The 20,357-nt window shown below is 37.2% G+C and overlaps 1 protein-coding gene across 1 annotated transcript in view; it reads right to left on the reverse strand.

The window, feature by feature from the left end:
* Window positions 1-20,357, reverse strand: part of duox (dual oxidase) — a 36,131-nt gene that overhangs the window by 12,998 nt on the left and 2,776 nt on the right. The window contains exons 3-23 of the mRNA XM_088340008.1: window positions 17,441-17,605; window positions 17,083-17,270; window positions 15,463-15,664; window positions 14,512-14,678; window positions 14,272-14,335; window positions 14,048-14,144; window positions 13,866-13,956; window positions 10,895-10,997; window positions 10,644-10,816; window positions 9,542-9,717; window positions 9,351-9,469; window positions 9,156-9,293; window positions 8,969-9,082; window positions 8,702-8,904; window positions 7,204-7,389; window positions 3,537-3,762; window positions 2,575-2,668; window positions 2,328-2,503; window positions 2,186-2,255; window positions 2,061-2,096; window positions 12-190 (exon numbers count right to left, since the gene is read on the reverse strand). Of these exons, the coding sequence (XP_088196134.1) occupies window positions 12-190; window positions 2,061-2,096; window positions 2,186-2,255; window positions 2,328-2,503; window positions 2,575-2,668; window positions 3,537-3,762; window positions 7,204-7,389; window positions 8,702-8,904; window positions 8,969-9,082; window positions 9,156-9,293; window positions 9,351-9,469; window positions 9,542-9,717; window positions 10,644-10,816; window positions 10,895-10,997; window positions 13,866-13,956; window positions 14,048-14,144; window positions 14,272-14,335; window positions 14,512-14,678; window positions 15,463-15,664; window positions 17,083-17,270; window positions 17,441-17,605 (2,967 nt within the window). The remainder of the gene's footprint in view (window positions 1-11; window positions 191-2,060; window positions 2,097-2,185; window positions 2,256-2,327; window positions 2,504-2,574; window positions 2,669-3,536; window positions 3,763-7,203; window positions 7,390-8,701; window positions 8,905-8,968; window positions 9,083-9,155; window positions 9,294-9,350; window positions 9,470-9,541; window positions 9,718-10,643; window positions 10,817-10,894; window positions 10,998-13,865; window positions 13,957-14,047; window positions 14,145-14,271; window positions 14,336-14,511; window positions 14,679-15,462; window positions 15,665-17,082; window positions 17,271-17,440; window positions 17,606-20,357) is intronic.

Raw genomic sequence — 20,357 nt, forward strand, 5'->3', positions numbered from 1 at the left:
TTTGATCTTACAGTAACATCGTTCAAGGGCCACGCCGGCTGTGATGCCGTAAACCACGATTGAGCAGACAATATGCCGGCGGTAGTTCTCAATGAATCTTTTGAAGTTTTGGATCTTCTGCAGGACGGGGCTTCTTATGTAGAAGTCACGCTTGGGTTTCACATACACTCTGGGAGTATTTAGGTCATACCTAAATTAAAGCATGTGTATTAGTACCACAATTTTTTTCAAACCTAATAATCACACTGATGTCTTGGGATGTTCCGATCAAAACACCCTAATTCCATTGGAGGGGGAAAAAAAAATCAACATTTCCTAAAGGTTTTGGATGTTATTCCACTCTCGCCATGTAGACGTGAACTTACTTTTTATTTAAACGTGTGATTCGAATCGAGGAAGAGTGAGAAGAGGAAGAATTTCCTTCCACTTTAATTTATTTTGTCTTTCAAGGAAGGATTTAATTTCAACTACTCTTTTGATGTAAACAAAGAAATAGCCGCTGTTTCATTTATGAGCATTCATTTTTGGGATGTGAATTGACTTTTAGGCAGCACGGCGGCTGGGTGGTCAGCACACATTGATCACCCAAGTAACTCCAACATTCATCCATATCAGGATGTGGCAGCAGATTAGATTGTTTTCTTTTTATATACTAATTATTTGTTCATGAAGTAAAACATGGAAAAACTTAAAAAGAAATTGTGTTGGGACCAGTTACCTTATGATTTCTGCTGATTTTTATAGAGAGAAATAACTAAACATAACCATACCCTTTGAAAAACACGTTAAAATATATTAAAATCCAAAATGACAGCAAAATGATTCACCCAAAGGAATAACCTGTATTATTTCCTAGTCCACAGGGACCCCAAAAAATAGATTCTCATTTTAGGTTACATGATAATTTAATTTTAAAAAAAAAATGACATTGGTTCCAGGAATTCTATAATACTTTAGGTGTACAGTGTGTCTCAAGATTCTTCAATAAAAAAAGTGTACATTGGCTCGACAGTGGTTAGTCGGCTAGCACTGCAGGCCAGCTTGCCGTGCTCGTTGTATTTTCTACCTAGCTGGTTTAGCCCGTTAGCTCTCTGTGTGTTAGTTTTGCCAGTTCGCCCCATTTTGGCTGCTCGCCATTTGTTGTACCATTGCTGCACCCACCTGTGACACAACGCATAGGCTCTACAAAACGACCAAAACTTGGCTTAAACACTTAAAACCTTTTTAACTTGTTAACATGTAACCCAATATGGTGATTGGCTTTCTAGAGTGCTGCTGTGTTTTACGTGATGTCAGAACTCAGGAAGTCGAAGACGAGACAGATTGTCTTATAAATGCATTATCTTGGAAAATAATTGGAACACACCAATGACATACATTATATATATATATATATATATATATATATATGGGGCAGCACGGCAGCGCAGTGCAGGCAGAGTTCTAAGGTCTTAGGAACCTCCTGTGTGGGTTCAAATCCAGCTACCGGACTTCCTGTGCAGAGTTTGTATGTTCTCCCCATGCTTGCGTGGGTTTCCTCCGGGCACTCCGGTTTCCTCCCACATTCCAAAGACATGCATTTCAGGTGGATTGGCTGGTCCAAATTGTCCCCAAGTGTGAATGAGCGAGTGAATTTTCTGTCCCTGTGTGCCCTGCGATTGGCTGGCAACCAGTTCAGGGTGTCCCCTGCCCACTGCCCGATGATTGCTGGGATGGGCTCCAGCACCCCCGCGACCCTACTGAGGATAAGCAGTGCAGATGAGGGATGATATATATATATATATAAATATATATATAATATATATATATATATATAATGCAAAAACATGTACTATTTTCTCACATTTTGCATGTTTTATTATTTGGGAAACCCTTTAAAAACAGCAATTTAAAGTGCAATAGTTAAAGTGTTACTTATTGTCAAGTCAATTAAGTTGGTTTATTGCACAATGAAGTGCGAAAATAATTGTCTGAAAGACGGCTTGTATGTCAGATCTAATAACTCATATCTCAAGGCTTTATTTTTTCAGGCAGTTATCAACAAGGAAATTTGAACTCGCCTTTTCCGTCTTCTAAATCCATCCGTTTGGTCATTGCTGTAATCGACAGTAAAAATCATCATGTTATGGGAGTGTCAAATAACCAGGTATGTTTATTTTCCGCATGCTGTTTGGTGAGCACTGACCTTCTAGCTGGGCAAACAAAAGAAACCCTCTGATCCCGATTAAACAACTTATTTCCTTGATTATCCATCCCTGCATTGACAGCACAGTTGACAGTCAATTGTTTTTCATTGATAGGGTAAAAGCAAATAAACCTTCTTGAACCTTTAACATGAAGCTCTGCAAACTGCAGCTCCTTCTCATGATCCCGCATGAGGAAATGGAAGTCCTGCCATGTGATGTTGTCTTTGTTATCGAACCCTGCAGCTTGCATCATGGCTCTGATGGCTTCATCCGTCTGAGTCTTCGACAATGCGCCGTTAGAGATCTCAATGAATGACCTTAAAATGAATCGAAAGACCCAAAAAATATTACATAGAAGAACTTTGGAAAAATGAAACAAAATCTTTACCTGAGCATCCTGGCAAATTCTTCTCTTGATAAAGAACCAGTTCCACTAATGTCATTCATAGAAAACATCAGCTTGGACTTTTCTTCAGGAGTTCCTATACAAACATAAGGCAAAACTCATCATCCTGAATCATTTTCGGGCTTCACTAAAGCATGGGAGGACAAATTACAAATTGTACTATTGCTTTGTCCACATGTCAGTTTTTAATGAAAGATTTTCCTTTTAAATGTGTGGAAAAAAATTCTGAACAAATCTATACTCATTGGTACACATAAACTCTTTGAATTGGCATAAAATATTATTCTTCACTTTGTTGGACTTGTACAGCATTTTGTTGCTTAAGAATTGAAAGTCTATTTTTTTTATACATTTGCCATAGAAAAAAAATACATTATATATACTTGTGTTTACCTTTCAATTTGTTTTGTTTGGAAACGGATCGCTTCATTTAATTAGTTTGGAAAAATAAATATGTGCGTCTCAAAGGTTTGTTAGAAAATTAGCGCAAGCAGATTATTTTATCCCTAAGCATTTGTTTTCTAGAATTATTACTACTGTATTACTCATGTCTTTAGGAGCGCTAATAAGATTTTATAAGAAGATGTCATCGGTTGTTTTGTTTTTTTGCTTTTGTTAAGTATCAAAATTTGACAAAACATTGACAAAGAATGACTGCAGACCAGTTTAATTAATTACAGCATTCTTGTTTTTTTTTCTTAGTCTATGGAACTGTTGATTGAACATGATATTTTCTTAGCGTTGTTGAAAATTAGAAGATAAAATACATACAATTTTTTGGTAACTAGTCATCGATTTTTGAGGTTGGACAGGTCCTGAAACGTAGTGATTTGGAACAAATGAAAATATTCAACTTGCAATCATATAACCATTTTATCTCACTTCTAATGCATAATAAAAATATAAAAGTAAGTTAACAGGAATATATAAATTGTCAAATGTACCGTTCATAAAAACGACAATGACATCAAGGAACTCCTGGAAAGAGAGGTAGCCATTTCCATCTTTATCAGCCAGCGTGAACATGGAATTCACAAATAGAGAGTCTGGCTTGAGGCCCAGAGCATCGGCAAACTCTGCTGCTGTTAACTCGCACTGTAGAACTTCTTTGGCTTTCTTACTAGAAACATTGCTCAAATCCCCAGCATCACACTTCTCTATTTCCAAAACCTGAGCCAGACAAAGAGAGAGTACATCATTAGGCTGTGTTTTTATAATGCCCTAGGGGTTTGGCTTTAGTACCACTGATGGGGATCGGATGATGCTGCTGACTTCTATTTGACAAAAGGTAATAAAGATAATCAAGCGTTTTTGGTTAGGCAAGATTCGGGTTTTGTTGATTGGCTGCAGCCATCGGTCTTTGAAATAATAGATGCTCAAACATTAGTGTAGTTGACATGAAATCTAACAAGACAAACAAAAATAAAACAGAATATTCTGAGCTTCTGAGTAGAGAACAATATTGTGATGGTTTGCACTTTCAAAATGGCTGACAATAATTCATATACCAAAGAGGGAAACAAAGAAGTTAGTAGAAAATTCCCAAGGCTCCAACATTACACCCATACAGACTGAATCTTGCAGCTGGCGTGGTAATATTTCAAGGCCTCCCTCCCAACAGTAAATCAGATCACCACTTAGAACAATGTATGTACTTAACTCGATAAACAGATTTTTCATGGCAACAAGTGAATAAAACAACAAGTAAGTAGATTTGAATATATTCATAGTCATGAAGTGCATTAATTACTACTAAATAAATTTCAGTTTTGGAATATTAGTGCGCAGCCCCATGGTTCAATTAGAGCTACCGCAGCCTCCCCATGCGGAGTTTGCATGTTCACCCCGTGCCTATGTGGGTTTCCTCCAGGCACTCTGGTTTCTGCCGACATTCCAAAAACATACATGTCAGGTCAATAGGCTGGTCTGAATTGTCCCTAGGTGTGAATGAGCGAGTTGGTTGTCTATGTGTGCCTTGCAACTGGCTGGCAACCAGTTCAGGGTGTCACTTGACCACTGACTGAAGAAACCTGGGTTAGGCTCTGGCACACCCGCGACTCTAGTGAGGATAAGCGGTGCAGATAAACGATGGAAGGAGTATTGTGATGATTGTATGTTTTCCAATATTAGTATTTATTTTCATTTATTTCATTTATTTATTTAAAAAAAAACATCCATGGACCTTTATGTGTTCAAGAAAAAGGAATCTGACATAGACCTTCAAAGCAATTAAAAAATTATTGCCCCTTAAATAAACATTTGTTTTATAAGTCGAAAGACACAATTTGGTCATGGTTTTGTATTTCTTGGGTGCTTTAGAAGTTTAAAAAAACCTGACAAAAACAAAGATTTATTCATGTTATGTTCACACAAAAGGAGAATAGTAAAGAAAAAGGTGAATCCAACACAGAGGCAAGGATGCAAAGATAAATGTTTCTTCGGACATTGCGTGGCCTTGAAGCCTGGAACGATGACAGGATGTCATCACCACCCAGTGACTACTTTGCCAAACTCTTGGTGTCTGGCGGCAATGAAGGATCTGCAATACACAAATAGCATACACATTTTTTTCTGCAATGGTAGGGGCTGAATTAAATCAATTAATCATATAGGTTTTAATACATATTGTCTTTTACATTTCAACCGAATTGTAATATTAATGTCCCCATTTTAATTTAAACACCAATGGGTTATAAGGCCTACTCAAACCAATTAAGTTTGGTCAAAATAAAGCAAGTTTGGTACAAAATTGGACAAATATTTTCATTAAGACTATATACAAATCTTAACTGTAAGAAAGTATTATTTCACTGCAAAAAATATCAAGTCAAAGATCATGCACATAATTTTGCTGATGTGGTTATTCTTAATTTTCTAAAAAAAAAAAAAAAAAGTTACAATACGGTAAAAAAATGTTTGCTCCCCTGAAACATTTTTTTTCTTCATATTAAGTTAGTTGTTGTTATTCTATTAAAATGTTGTGAGACATGATAAACGGGTTAGAAAAATAGTAAAATCCCCAAATTACATTAAAATTGTGAACCAAAATGAACTTTATACCCCTTAATTTTAGCTGACCATACATTCATTCATTCATTATCTGCACCACTTATCCTCAGTAGGGTTGCAGGGGTGCCGGAGCCCATCCCAGCTATCCTCGGGAAGTAGGCAGGGGTCACCCTGAACTGGTTGCCAGCCAGTCGCAGGGGGCATAGAGACAGTCAACTCACTCGCTTATTCACACCTAGGGACAATGTGGACCGGCCAATTAACCTGACGTGCATGTTTTTGGAATGTGGGAGGAAACCGGAGTTCTCATTGGAAACCCACGCAAGCACGTAGAGAACATGCAAACTCCACACAGGAAGGTTCGATCTCATGACCTCAGAACTGTGCCACACACGCGCTAACCCCTGCTCCGCCGTGCTACCCGCTGACCATACAATTTAAGCTTAAAAAAAATAGTGCCGGGAATTGATTTGTAAACATTTTCAACAGAAACTGTGCCTTTCAACAACAACAAAAAATGTGTGCTTTGGCTCAAGTTGAAAACCCCTGCTATATTGTCATGGTACACTAGCAAATGTTATTCTATAATAAGTAATCACATACTGTAATGGTTATTGAACTGACAGATTTCACAAACAAAGAAATACTTAGCGATTGTTTTTTTTCACCGTTTACCACTGAACACACATGCGAAAGGGTAGCTGAGAGCTACCAGATTAGCTTACCTTCTTGCTTGTTCGACCACTTCAATTTTGTTCCGTCGAGCTCTCGGTGGATTCGTTCATCGAATGCACCTCGCCAACTGACAATTGGGCAGAATCACAAGTAGCCATAACTCGAAAAAAATAGCTTTGTTAGGAGGTTTGGAGTTTTTCCTACCCCTCATGTAGGTTTTAGATTAGGGGATGGTGCAAAAAGAGTCAGTCTGTAATAGTCTGTTGTCTGTACAACCCTTTGAGACTTCTTGTGAAGAAGGGCTATACAAAAAAACATGACTTGATTTGACTTCAGGTAATACGCGGACACACAATGGCTGCTTTGTTTTGGATGCAGCTCTCAGGGAAGATGCGCTCAGACCAATTGGTGGTCAGCAGTGGTCGGCAATGACCCACGAGACATTTTAGTCCCCAGGATTCTGTCATGAAATTTCTATCGAGGGGGCACCTACAACGGTGGTGCCAGGGACCAAGAAGCAAGTATTTTTTTCATGATAGCGAGGAGAGGAAGGCTGGAACCATGTAGAGGAAAGGTGCCTTAACAGATTTTGTTACTAATCTTCTTTTGTTGTTTGGAAAGGACCTTTGATCTGTCACTACACCCTGAAAATACAGTTTTGAATCCTGTTTTAGTAGGAAAAATTATAATTTTAAAAATGTTTCCACTGACAAATAATAGTTCTCGTGTTAAGTATAAATGATTTCTTTCTTGGGCCCTAAAATGATTCCTATGGCAATATTTAATAAGAATTTGTTTGTATTGTGAACTTGATCTGCATAATAGATACCTTAAGATTGAAACTGGAGACGACAATTATATTTTGGGCCAAAATATTTCAATGAAAAGTTTTCCTTGGCTCATAAAATGTTGAGAAAAATACTGGACCTTGGAGAAAGCTTGTCGGATGAAAGTTTCCACAATCTGCGCCCTTTGCTCTGCTGTCAACGCCTCCTTCAAAAGCTCCTTTTCACTCATCACACTCAATCTAACACGATTCTTCTTGTTAGCCACATCAGGTTGCAAACACATGAGAAATTCAGAACGGTGGCTTTCTTCGTCAAAAAACAGCACCTGGAATAGTAGATGTTCACAGACTTTATAACTGATAAAGATTTGTCTGATACAGTTTACCTCATTCACAACTAGGTCCAAGCCCTCGCAAAAAATAAATAAATACAGTCAATACAGAGGATTTCTAAACAATATTATGTTATTAAGGGCCTTACAAACCTATTTTTTTTAATTTGTAGAATTAGGTGAGAGGCATTATCCACCTTTTACTTTCCATCGCTGGAGTTGACCATTTTGAAAGTTGGTGTCCAAAGGATGATGACGATGTTGCTCAGACTTCATCTAATTACCAATCATTCTTCTGCTTCAGAAAGCATGTAAACTGATTGGTTGGTTTAGTTACTTGAGAGCAAGTCTAAAAATTTCTGTCCCCAGAGAGGGATAAATATATAAAATATAATAAAATTAAAATTGTCAGGACCAGAAAGGAGACAGGACCCACTTGCGTACATTTCTCTCAGTTTTAGGAGAGCAAAAAACGTGGTCGAGATCAGCAACGAGTCGAAAGCCTGGAGAGAGTAGACGTGGTCAAGATAAAAAAAACGGGTCGAAGCCGGGAAACAGACGGGAGCCAAAACAGGAGTGAGTCAGGGTCGAAAAGCTTGCCTAGAGTAGACTGAGGTTTGCAAACGGACTGACAACAGGTGACAAAGAGGAGTGGGTTTAAATAGTGACAGGGAGCCAATCAGAGTCCGAGGCAGTTGGCGCAAAACGAGCGGGCACAGGTGCTTCACACCAGTAATCATGACAAATATAAATATTCTATAAACACAATGGTAATCTAATTTCCATGTTGAGACTACTTAGGCAGAATTTCATTTTAAGAAATCTCTCGAGTACTGTTTTTAAACTTTTCTTGAGTCAAGAAACATTAAAGGAACAAAAATGTTTTGAAAACAATTCACAGCTCCAGTTTCATGTCTTTTGTGTGTTTAAATTATAATTTGACATCATAGTTTGACATCATAGTTTTTTTCCGTCATTTGTGGTTACTGTGGCTCAAGAGGTCATTTTGGTTAATACTTTTGCTGTAGTTTTGGATTTTATTATAGTTTTATTCTTTATATCAAGTTTTACAATATACGTATCTTATATTGTATTTATTGATATTTTTTATAAAGAAAAATAGTATGTAAAATGAGCAACACCTTCTGCCAGTGGAACTATATTTTACTATACTAACTATTTACATACAAAATCAAATTAAACAATCAGCAAAATATGTGCTGGATTTTTAAATTATTTGATTTACTATTTTTCCAGTGCAATTCTAAACAGCTTTAAAGCATCCCAATTTGAAAAAGCTACATACCAGGTCGTATTCTTTTGGCACCTTAAGGAGGAGGGATTTCTGATGACGATCGTTTGAGAGGAGCACATGGAGGCTTTGCTGTCTGTTTAGGTTCAAGCAACGGAGGGCGGCTCCAGATCTGTCTTGTATGTGCAGTTTCCCCTCATCGGTGACCTTCACACTGACGGGATGCAGAGGTTTCTTATGGTTCTGCCACTCATAAGCTGAGAATGAAAAAATGACTAATTTTTCTCCCATTCACATTCGAAAAAAAAAAAGTATTTTTACCTGCAAGTCCTGAAACTGTTGTTTCCGTTCTCCCAATGGCGTTACTTCTTTTTTGGAACATTCTGTAGTGGTATTTGCGGTGATACGCTACCAAACAGGCCACTAAGTAACTCACTGTGCGAGTGTTTTAATGATCAATATTGATATTGATAATGAACATCGACAGAATTGAATAAAACATACTGACCAAGAGGAAAGAGGAACAGAATGATAATAAATATCCCAAAGCTGACATTGCTTCCGTCAAAGTAATTGAGTTTGGTGGCGTTAGTGCACGGATGAAGCATTGATTCTTTTAGCTGAGTGGGTTGAGGACAAGGATCACCTAGGGCCAAACATTCAGTTATCGACAATCATAAAAATGAATTTGGTCCGAAATTACCGGTCTTCCAGAAGAAAACACTCTTTTGAATGTCAGAATCTGTCGCGCTCGTCACTGCAACAAGGATGTCGTGAAAAGTCACTTGACGGATTTTTTCTATGTCGTCATCTGAGAATAAACTGACATGTAAAACGATGATAATGTTTCATGATGGCATAGAGCATCAACTGGATTTAGTGGTCCAAACGTACCCATTCTGTTTGTTCTCAAACCAGAAGCGGTCGCCATTTCTTATGCGTTCAAATTGATCGAGGATTATAGCAGTAAAAACAGGACCTGGGCTAGCCGTCGACTCTAACAGTCCTCCAGGGAAGAGCTCAAGTTTGGATATGTCTCCATCATAAATCTGTGCAATGTCTTGGAGCAACTGTCAAACAAAAACATCATTACTGACCATTTTTCCCTTGGTCAGACATTGAATAGTTTTCAGATGGGAATAATTAAAATTTTAAATAATAATAATAATAAGCAGTGGAACATAAATATTTGAGGTAATTTGCAAAAAAAATCCATTGCTGGGTCCTAGAAAAAAAATCTTAAATTTACTAAGATATTCAAATGGTGGGATAGGAAAAAATATTCGAGGAGTGGTACTTGGAGAAATGTCCAAAAAAGAGTAGAAATCTGTTAAATTTTTGACTGAGACCTTCTTTTAAGCAATGGGACTTACAAAATGTTCATCTGGTGGCAGGTGCTGAGCTTTGGAATTCATAAAGTTTTTAAATGGTGGGACTTAAGACATGTGCATGACATGGAATATTCAAGCTAGGGCACTTGAAAAAATTGCCAAGCGATGGAAGAGCAGTTTTAAATTTTCAACTGATAATAAAATAATTTTATGTTTAATAGGGCATTTTGATTCTGGTTTCTTATTATGAAAGATGCGGTTCTTTTTTGACTATTGAACACCTGCAAAGAAGATTGCTTCACTTATGATGCCAGGGTTGGGTTATTTTGACTATTATTGCAGTGCTGTTTGATTTCCACAACCTTTAAGGTTGTTTTGCTTTTTGTAACCTAGGCGATTTTAATTAAAGTAGTAGGCTAGGAGGAGGACCTTTAGAACAGGTTGGATTTTTTTATCTTGAGGGCTTTGTACATTCTTCTCCTGTTTTCCTTTCAAGATCAAAGTAAATTGATGTCTTCTCTCCCTATTTTAAGTGAGTGACTTAGAAAATAATGTCAGCGGTTAGCCTTTGTCATTTTTTCAATTGGTGGCAGTCACACACTTTTTCAGATGGGTGAAAAGAGGCACCTTGAAAATGTTCCCCAAAGGAGAGCTTTCCCTTTTACCTGTGGGTTGGTCCTGTTGATCTGAGGATTGATGTTGTCAAATGTATTTATTGAAGGCAGATCCAGTGCTTCTCTGACCTCCATGTAACTACGAAGTCCAAAGTCCCGTCCTCTCTGAACTGTCAACGCGATCAGGTCTGTGCGTGTGAACTTAAGAGGTCCATACATGAAGTCTATGAAGGGTAACATTCAATAGGTAAAAAATGTTTAATATCTGTATTTGTTGCTAAGTAAAAGGTTTCAATGCACACCCCTGAGGTCCTCGACAACAATGTTGTCGACTTCTTCTGCAATCTGAGAGGCCATGCCCATGATGAGATGGTCCACATCCTGACTTGTGTTTACATTGACCTCCTGTTAAAAAATGAAAAATAAATACAAAAGAAAGTGACTCTTCTGTAACATACAAACATCAGTAGAGGTTCACTGTTTGGATTGACACAGGGCGTTTTGGGAAGAATCTGAGTTATGTTGTCTAGAAATAATTCACACAAAAAAAAAAACCTTATTGGCTATGTATTTTCTTTATTCCACGATAGTTTTTTAACTCATTCAATATCATTGATGGTAGTTGATGTCAAACATTTTATTGGGCTGGCAGTGAATGAGTTCAATTGCATGTTATATGTATGTTGCAGTTACTGTAATAAAATGTCTCCTTTTATTTACACTTGTTTTGTTTTATTGTTGTGTAAGACTCCTTTGGTGATAGATAGATAGATAGATAGATAGATAGATAGATAGATAGATAGATAGATAGATAGATAGATAGATAGATAGATAGATAGATACTTTGTTCATCCCCGAAGGGAAATTCACATTTCCAGCAGCATCCCTGAGCTGAGAACAATCGAGAACAATCGAAAATAACACGGGAGCTGCTGGAGTGGCTGCCATTCGTGACGGCGCCGGAAGAAAAGATTCAATTTGAATCATTTACAAACAAACAAACAAACAATTGAATCATGTACAAACAAACAAACAAAATATTCATGTTTCAATAAGTGGAGTGTTAATAAAATATTTCTGATACTGATATAACCAGATAAAACTAATACTGAAAACAGTTTCAAATATTGAAGTCTTGGAATACATTTTAATGTTTAGTTTATTGGCAAACTTATAACTTGTATTTTCTACAACAGAAATTCAGGTAATTGTGATTTAGGAAAGTGCAATGTATTCTTCAATAGCAAACATTTTATAAAAATACATATACTGTATAAACTGGCAATCAGCAACCTATGGCTCGTGGTCCATCTATGGGTCTTATCATGAGTACATATGGCTCATAGATAAAATAAACTGATGCATCATGTAGAAAAAAATGTCGCTCATGCGAACCAAGACAATACTGACTGCCTCCAGGTTCGGTCAAGTATAAAGTTTACAGTCAAAGTGCCACACCAACAGACCCTTTTTTGCCTATTAATAGCTAAATAATGCTTTATATGGAATCTCATTTAACAATCAGTGTTCATTGTTGAGACACTTTATGATGAAAAGCCACAGAAGAAACTTTCACCCAAAACAAATGCAACAAAACAAAGCACCTAGAGCAATTTGATTGGGTGAGCGGTAAGATTGGGCGGAGCTATACACAAGGCGCACTCTTTCTCCTTTGCTCAGCACTGTCTACACCAGGAATGTCAAACTCAATTGCACAAGGGGCCAAAATTCAAAACACACTTAAAGTCGCGGGCCAACCAGGATAATCATTTATTGAACACACTTAAACTGAATGTTTTTGGAACATAAATATGAATAAAAACAGACAACAATATTAAATTTAAACCTTAAATCACTTATACAGTATTTATTATTTTGCTGTAAATAAAAATATCTTGTTAAATTATACAACTTAGAACTTAACTTAACCAAATTAACATTCAAATAACATTCAAATTCCTTTTCTCCTATGTCAATGTATATATTTAAAAAAACTTAAATATCCCAAAAGATTTTGCTCTCCTTAATATATCTCCTGTCAAAAGTAGAAATATGAAAATGCTACACAAATTATTTTGTAAAAACGTCACAACATTCTGAGAACAGGGAACCTCATGTGCTTACCTTTGGCGAAGACGGAGGAGGGCGAGAGATGGGAGGGAGCGCTTGCACTTTTTGCATGGCTCCACCCATGCCTCCCACTCACCCAATCAAATAACTTTAAGTTCTCTTCCGGTGTTTTGGCGTATTTACAATTTGTTCCGTGGATTCATCAAAAAAGTATCTGAACACTGAACACAGATTATATAGTGAGCTTTTATATAAAGGATTCTTTAGCGTTGTACAGCCAAAACGAGTTTTTTTTTGTGTGACACCTTGACTGTAAATTGTAGTGAAAACGTGCCCAATATATTCTGAAAAGTACTGCTTCACAATTAAGTTTAGGTTTGACTTTGCATGTATCTGAACAGGAACAATGGCTCAAGTTTTGAACGAGGTGGAGAAAATTTGCATGCAATTAAATTTGTCTCTGAGCTAACTCATACTTATAGAAAGAGCCATATCTGGCTCGCGAACCATAAGTTCTCGACCCCTGGTATATAGTATAGTATAGTATACGTCATATAGGAAGAAGGAATAGATGAGAAGGGGTTGTTCATATTGACGGGTCATTAATAACAATAATGTAAAATGGTCTTGCGCGCTGGATATGATTACCGTGGGCTGGGAGTTTGACACATGTGATCTAAACTGAAGGTAAATACAGTACGTTGGTGTTCTCGTTTGCAGTATTTTTTTTACATTTTTACAAAATAACTAATGAGGACAAAATTGGCAGCTAAAGTAAGCCTCAACACTTTTAAGTAACCCTGGGAGGGAGACAAATTTTAAGTGGTATGTTTGTATCAATATGAGACAGAGGCTCTGGAATAATTAGTATTTTATAAATTTTATCAAATCATCTAACGTTACACAGTGAAATAAAATGTGCTGAAGAAGCAACTTTTGTCAGGAGAGCTGTTTTAGCGGTTTTGTTAAATGTTGTTTTACAATATATGATGTTTTTTAAAAGATCTTTTTGTTTCAAAGCAAAATCAGCTGGATGAAGCAATACTTGATTGTCACCTTTTTGTCTTATATTAAAAAAAAAAGTTTAAAGAAAAATCCAACACCTAACATGTATCCTGAAAATAAATTTGAGATGGAAATAAAGTATTTCAAGGCACCATTGTAATCTGTGAATAAATTGAAAATAAGGTCATAAGTACGTACATAACGTTTCCAAAAGCTGTTACAAAGCCGCAAGCCTGGCGATGAACCACCATCAGTGTTGGGGATCTTTTGGAAATGGCAGGTTCTGTTTCTAAACCGAACAAAGCAGTCATTAAACCTTGTTGTGAAACTAGGTTATTTTTTTCATATTAAAAGAAGACAATCGCTTAAAAAAACTTTACCTCATGTAAATACCAGGTGGAGCCATAGTTATACCTAATCTCATAGCGGCTGTTTGAAACTCAGGAGAAATAGCAGGATCAACAAATTGCTGATATCCTGTAACACATAAAACTTTTAGAATAAAGTAATTGAAATCATACCATATTCAAGAGTAATCCTTAATTGAATAAACATTGGTTAAAATCTCTGGGGAGAGCACAATTATTAGGAATATGAGTCGTACCAGGGTAAGGAGAAAGAGTTTGGTTTCCCAGGTATGATGGCAGCCATTCATAAATGACGATATTCTGTTTAAAAATCAGATCAAATTTATTGTAACACAGTAGTTACAATACATAGTTGTCAAAGTCTGATGAAAGTCAAAGGATGATAAAAATACACAACTGCTTAAAAATGGTGTGACACTCTTCACAACATCATCCCTTGCATTGATAAAAACATTGTAATGAGATATTTCCTGTACCTGGAATGTGGCCACGACTCTCTTCCTGGCATTTTGAAAAAGCTCCTCATCCGACCATTTTGGGTACTCCTCACGCAGTTTAGAGGCTAAATAGTTGTGGTAACGAAACCAGATGATCCCTACTGCTGCTGTGAACAGGTTCTCGTTTCCCCAAGCATTCCCAAACTCTGGAAACAAAAGACGGAGTTGTTCTGTTTTTTTTCCCGATGGAAAACCTATTTGGGTAATTTATTGGTTTCTGGGCATGCATCAATCTGATGTGTATAAAACAGAAGTTATAATTTGAAGGTTTTTTGGGGGTTTGCACACATAAGAGCCTTTCGAAAGAAACCTGAAGCTACAAGGTGGCTACTTGTGAAAAATTGTTTAATACGCTTAACCATATTTGTTTGTGTATAACACGCTTTCTTAAGTGCGTTATAAATGAGGTTTAACGATTGTAGATAACAGTATTTGCGCGATGATATATCACCACAATCGCAAAATATTGGATACAAAGTGAGCAAAACCCGAGTCACGGCGGTGAGAGCGCCAAACCTAATCACTGGACAGCTAGTATTATGGGTTACATATGGAAAGGCAATGGATTTAATCTCATTATCACACTATTTTTTATTCGGTACCGGAGATGAAATTTAGAGAATGGAGTGAACAAAAAGTGGACCCGAAAGATATAAATAAACAGAAAAAAGCACCAGGGATTTTGAAGGACATTAAATAAATACATTGTGATTTTTTTTGTTGCTATTGTGTTCATAGTTGTCAATAAAAGATTTTAATCATGTCCACACGTTTTCAACAATGTTTTGTCACTTACAGTGCTTAGTTTAAGCTTAGAAAAAGTGAAAAAAATTGTATACACCTTTGGAATCAAATACTAGGTGTGCTTGTTGTACAGGAATGCATGTAATACACAAATAAATATGGTAATCAAAGTACTTTCCATCTTACCATAGAGGCCCTGGGGTCCATGATCACCTGTTGTAGGGTCAGCAGCACTCCACATTAGGCTGCGATCTGTCGATTGTCTTGGCATGTTCCATTCCAAACCGGAGGCGAGCAACCCATCAGAAAAACTTCTGAGGGAGTCTGACCAGGAAGTAGACGGCCCATAGATGGAACTCCCATCAATCCAAGCTGTGACCATGTTTACCTTCAAGAATAGATTTATTAAAAACAGTGAATACAGATTGTATAAATATTTAGGGAAAGAAGAAAATAATTTTTAGGGATGTCATGGTATGTCTTTCCTTTCAAAATGACAGACAGACAGACAGACAGACGGACAGATAAACTTTATTCATCCCCGTAGGGAAATTCACACTTCCAGCAGTATACTTGTGTTGAAAAATAAAAAAACAAAATAAAGATATAGAATACTAAAAATTACCCAATGTAACGTTTTGCTATAGAGTTTAAATAGTGCAACTGAAAATACACACTGTAATAAAAATAGGGTAATATGCAAATGTGAGGGTGGGGTTTAATGTGGGCTTTTACTCCCCCGGGTGAAGTTAACGTATTAATGCAGGGGTCGGGAACCTTTTTGACTCAAAGAGCCATAAAAGCAAAAAATATTAATTTTATTTTGGGAAAGAGCCACACCATATATTATGAGACAAATTTACTAAATTGCTAAACCCGCGCCCCAGACAAAAGCTTAGTCTTCAGCACATTTATTTTTGATGATTTGATAAAAATTATGAAAAGAGAATAATGCCAGAGCCCCTGTCCCAAATTCAACAAACAGACCACTTTAAACTTGTCTCTTTCTTGCAATTACTCAAGATCGGTTAAACTCCTTTTGACCCTTTTTTCATACATATTGGTTTCAAAACCAGATGCAAGCATTTATTTTGTAAAAACGTCACAACATTCTGAGAATAGGGAGCCTTATGTGCTTACCTTTGGCGAGAGATGGGAGGGAATGCTTGTACTTTTTGCATAGCTCCACCCATCCCTCCCACTCACCCAATCAAATGACTAAGTTCTCTTCCGGTGTTTTGGCGTATTTACAGTTCTGTGGATTCATCATAAAGTATCTGAACACTGAACACAGATTATATAGTGAACTTTTAAATAAAGGATTCTTTAGCGTTGTACAGCCAAAACGAGTTTTTTTTCCCCCCTTTTTTTGTGTGACACCTTGACTGTAAATTGTAGTGAAAAACGTGCCCTATATATACTGCGAAGTGTTTCCTTTGCATTTAGCTTTGGTTTGGCTTTACGTGTACCTGAATAGCATAGACATTCCCGGTTTTGAACAAGATGGAGAAATTTTGCATGCAATCAAATTGGTCTCTGAGCCATAGGTACTCATAGAAAGAGCAATATATGGCTCGCGAGCCATAGGTTCCCGACCCCTGTATTAATGTATTAATACAGAATCATTTGTTTACCCCCCCGAAAGACTTTAAAAATAGCTGAACTTAATTTGCAAAATAAGTACCTGTAAGCCATATATGAAAAGGGCCTCAAAATGATTGAAGCGCGAAACAAACAAAAAGTTTGACTCAGAGTGGCTAAATAATAGTCAAATTCCCAATATCAGCAAATAATTCTACGTCTTACCTGTGTGCGAGGATTTCCAGGGCTCTGGCCTGTGTTTTTGTCCCATTGTGCTCTCTGAAAGGGCAACAGAACTTCACCAGTGTTATTTTGGTCGAAAATGGGGTCCCCTTTAGGGACAGGGATGTTCATGAATTCAGGGGGGCACCCAGGAGCCCCTGAGTTCATAATCTCAAATGCAACATGATCACCTGGAAAGTAAACCATATGTTAATTAAAGATATGATTATATATTGCCGAGGCTAACCATAAAAATCTAACATCTCTGCAACCGCAGATTTCAATAAAGATAATTGATTGGGTTATTGGATAGTGTTGTAATTGTGAATTTAATTTCATCAGTCATTAAACGTGTATTTACCAAAAAACAACGATAACACAGTGTTGTTTCGTGACGATGGCAACCCTGAAGGGCCGACAGTCAGGGTGCGGCTCAACCTTCGTGGATTTGGCAGAAGGGGCTCGTTCTTCGCTTGGTAAACGCCATCCTTAAAATTTGCAGGCACCAGCCGCACAAAGTGTGAGCCTGCAAAATTACAACAACAGAGTGATTAATGCTAGATTTTGTAATTTCTTAAAAATACACATGCTAAGCACCCGGCAAAGAACAACTAACTAATACTGTAATGCTGAGTTTCTTTCTTTATAGTAAATGATGCAAACACATCCTGTGTTTCACTCGTCACGATTAGAAACAAGTTCAGTGTATTTTTTTGGTTTATTTATTTTTTTAACCTTAATTTCGGTTCACTTATTTTGTATGGCTGTTTTGTTTAGTTACATTTATAGTAAGTACATGCATGATATAACAATTTTAATTATTTACCATTTAGTATAACTCTCCAGCAACATAAGATTTCTTGCAATTCATGTTTTTCTCTGGCTTTTCTCAGGGCTTTTCTCTGCAGTGTTAAGTGTTGTAGTTCACATAACCTTTGCTTAACAAGAGCATTGTTAGTCTAATGGTTTACATAACTGCCTTTTAAGCAGTTGCAACGCATTGCAAGAAACCTTGTTTGAATGGAGATTCACGGTAGACAAGCAGCAGTTATGTCAACTACAATAATTAAAGGTGGTGTCTGTAAGTTCAAAATATTCTACTTGCTGAAGCCATCTTCTGGCTGAAATCCTCACTGCAAGCTCTGTCAAGTTGCTTCTGTGGAACGCCCACGTTATGTGTCTCTCCTAGATGTGCTCAAATAAACTCTTCTTTTTTCATATTTTTGGGATTTGGGTTGACATTTGGACAGTATTGTAAACAGTCATTTCCTTACTTTCACACTTGTCATCCAATACTTAAACAGAACGCCAAGCTTCTGCGAGAATTTATTTTACTCTGCCAAAAAACCCTGAATGGCACTCACAGCACAAAGTTGGAAGCAAGGTGACCCATAACAGCCAAACCATGGGTCATGGGTAAAGATATGGCATAACCTGATGGGGCAGAAGCTCAAAAAAGGCTATTTGTTAGCCAGGAATTGAACCTGGATCAACTACCTAAAAACATCTACGTTCACCACTATACCACCAGTGCACCAGTCAGGGGTGGCCAACCCGGTCCTCAAGAGCCGCATGTCCTGCATGTTTTTGGAGTTTCTCTGTTCAAATACAGGTGATCCCAATCACCTGGGTCATTATCAAGCTCCCGCACAGCTTACAAACAATCTTAAAATTTGCATCACCTGAGAAACCTCCAAAAAATGCAGGACATGCGGCTCTTGAGGACCGGGTTGGCCACCCCTGCACCAGTGTATCAGTGGTTATGTGCATAGCTGTGTACCTCATAGCAAAGAATGGAAGGGTGGGCGTTCAGTCCAGAAAAAACATGCAATTAAAAAACCTTTGTGTTGATGGAGAATTACATTGAACGGTAAATAGGACTCACAGAACAATTATGGCAGCAAATCTGTAACCGCCTAACAATGGGTAAAGCAATGGCAAGAACATGATGTGACCAAAATTAAAAAGAAAGTTCATGGGCTACCTAAGAATTGAACCTAGGTCAACTGTTTGGAAGGCAACTACGTCAACCACTATACAGTAAATGAGAATCAGAGTGCAGTTATGGCAGCAAGATAACCTATAACCCCCATACTACAGTATACTGGGTAAAGATTTATCAAGGACTTGAAGGGATGGAAGCTAGAACAAAAACATTTTGCGCTGGACAGGAAATGAACATGGGTCAACTGCATGGGAGGCAGCTATAGTTATGTAAACCACTTTATCACCAGCACTGCCGTGAAATATAATTCTTGACAATGGATGGAATGGCTACCCACTGATCATTAGGACAAGGAGTCAAGTCAAGTCAAGTCATGTTTATTTGTATAGGCCTTAATCACAAAGAGTCTCAAAGAGCTGCACAGACCACAGACTATGGACAAGGATTAACGCAAAACCCTCAACATGAAGATAATGAAGAAACCTTAAGAAGAGACCGCACATAAGAACATGCATTGAGATAAATCTTGTGTTGATGGAGATTTACACCGTATACGGTAGACGTCGCTCATAGGTGGGAAGAGAAGCAAAAAATGTTACTCAAGTAAAAGTAATGACACTTCAGAATAAAATGACTCTTGTAAAAGTAAAAAGTAGTCTTTCAAATAATTACTTAGGTAAATGTAAAAAAAAAAAGTACTTGGTGAAAATATGACCCACGTAATGAGCAAAAACAAAAAAGACAGGTTTTTGGAGGTTCTAAAATCTGTATATTACCAATTACAAAGGGACATTACGCACAAAATGAATTAATAGGTTAGAACCGGGGTGGCGAACAAGTTTGACACAAAGAGCCGAAATTTTTAACTGTGAGAGTCAAAGAGCCACACAACGCACTGACCTGCCATGACAGACAGACACACACAAACACACACAATTAAAAACATATTATAATACAAGAAGTATTGTTCTTGCACTGATTTCAAAGAAAGTGTCCACCCTCAATACACAGAAAAAAAACTAAACATGAAACAAGGCAAAGAGCCACTGTACATAGAAAATATGATGAGGCAAAGAGACGCATTCTTATTGGCCAAGAGCCACGTGTTCGCCACCCCTGGTTTAGAAAAATCAATTATTCTACTAAACTATAATAGCATTTGTTTTCTTACTCCACCACAAGATGTCGCTGTGTTGTGTAACTCATTTATATGATTAATTTTTTGTACTAAGCAATTTTAATGTCAACTTCGAGCAACTCAGAATCTCTATAAAACACACAACAAAATAATTAAAAATATTGACTATTCAGTGCAACAACAAATATTATAATA

This window comes from Urocampus carinirostris, chromosome 7 (assembly GCF_059441175.1).
Source record: "Urocampus carinirostris isolate Australia breed hairy pipefish chromosome 7, RoL_Ucar_1.0, whole genome shotgun sequence".
NCBI lineage: Eukaryota > Metazoa > Chordata > Actinopteri > Syngnathiformes > Syngnathidae > Urocampus > Urocampus carinirostris.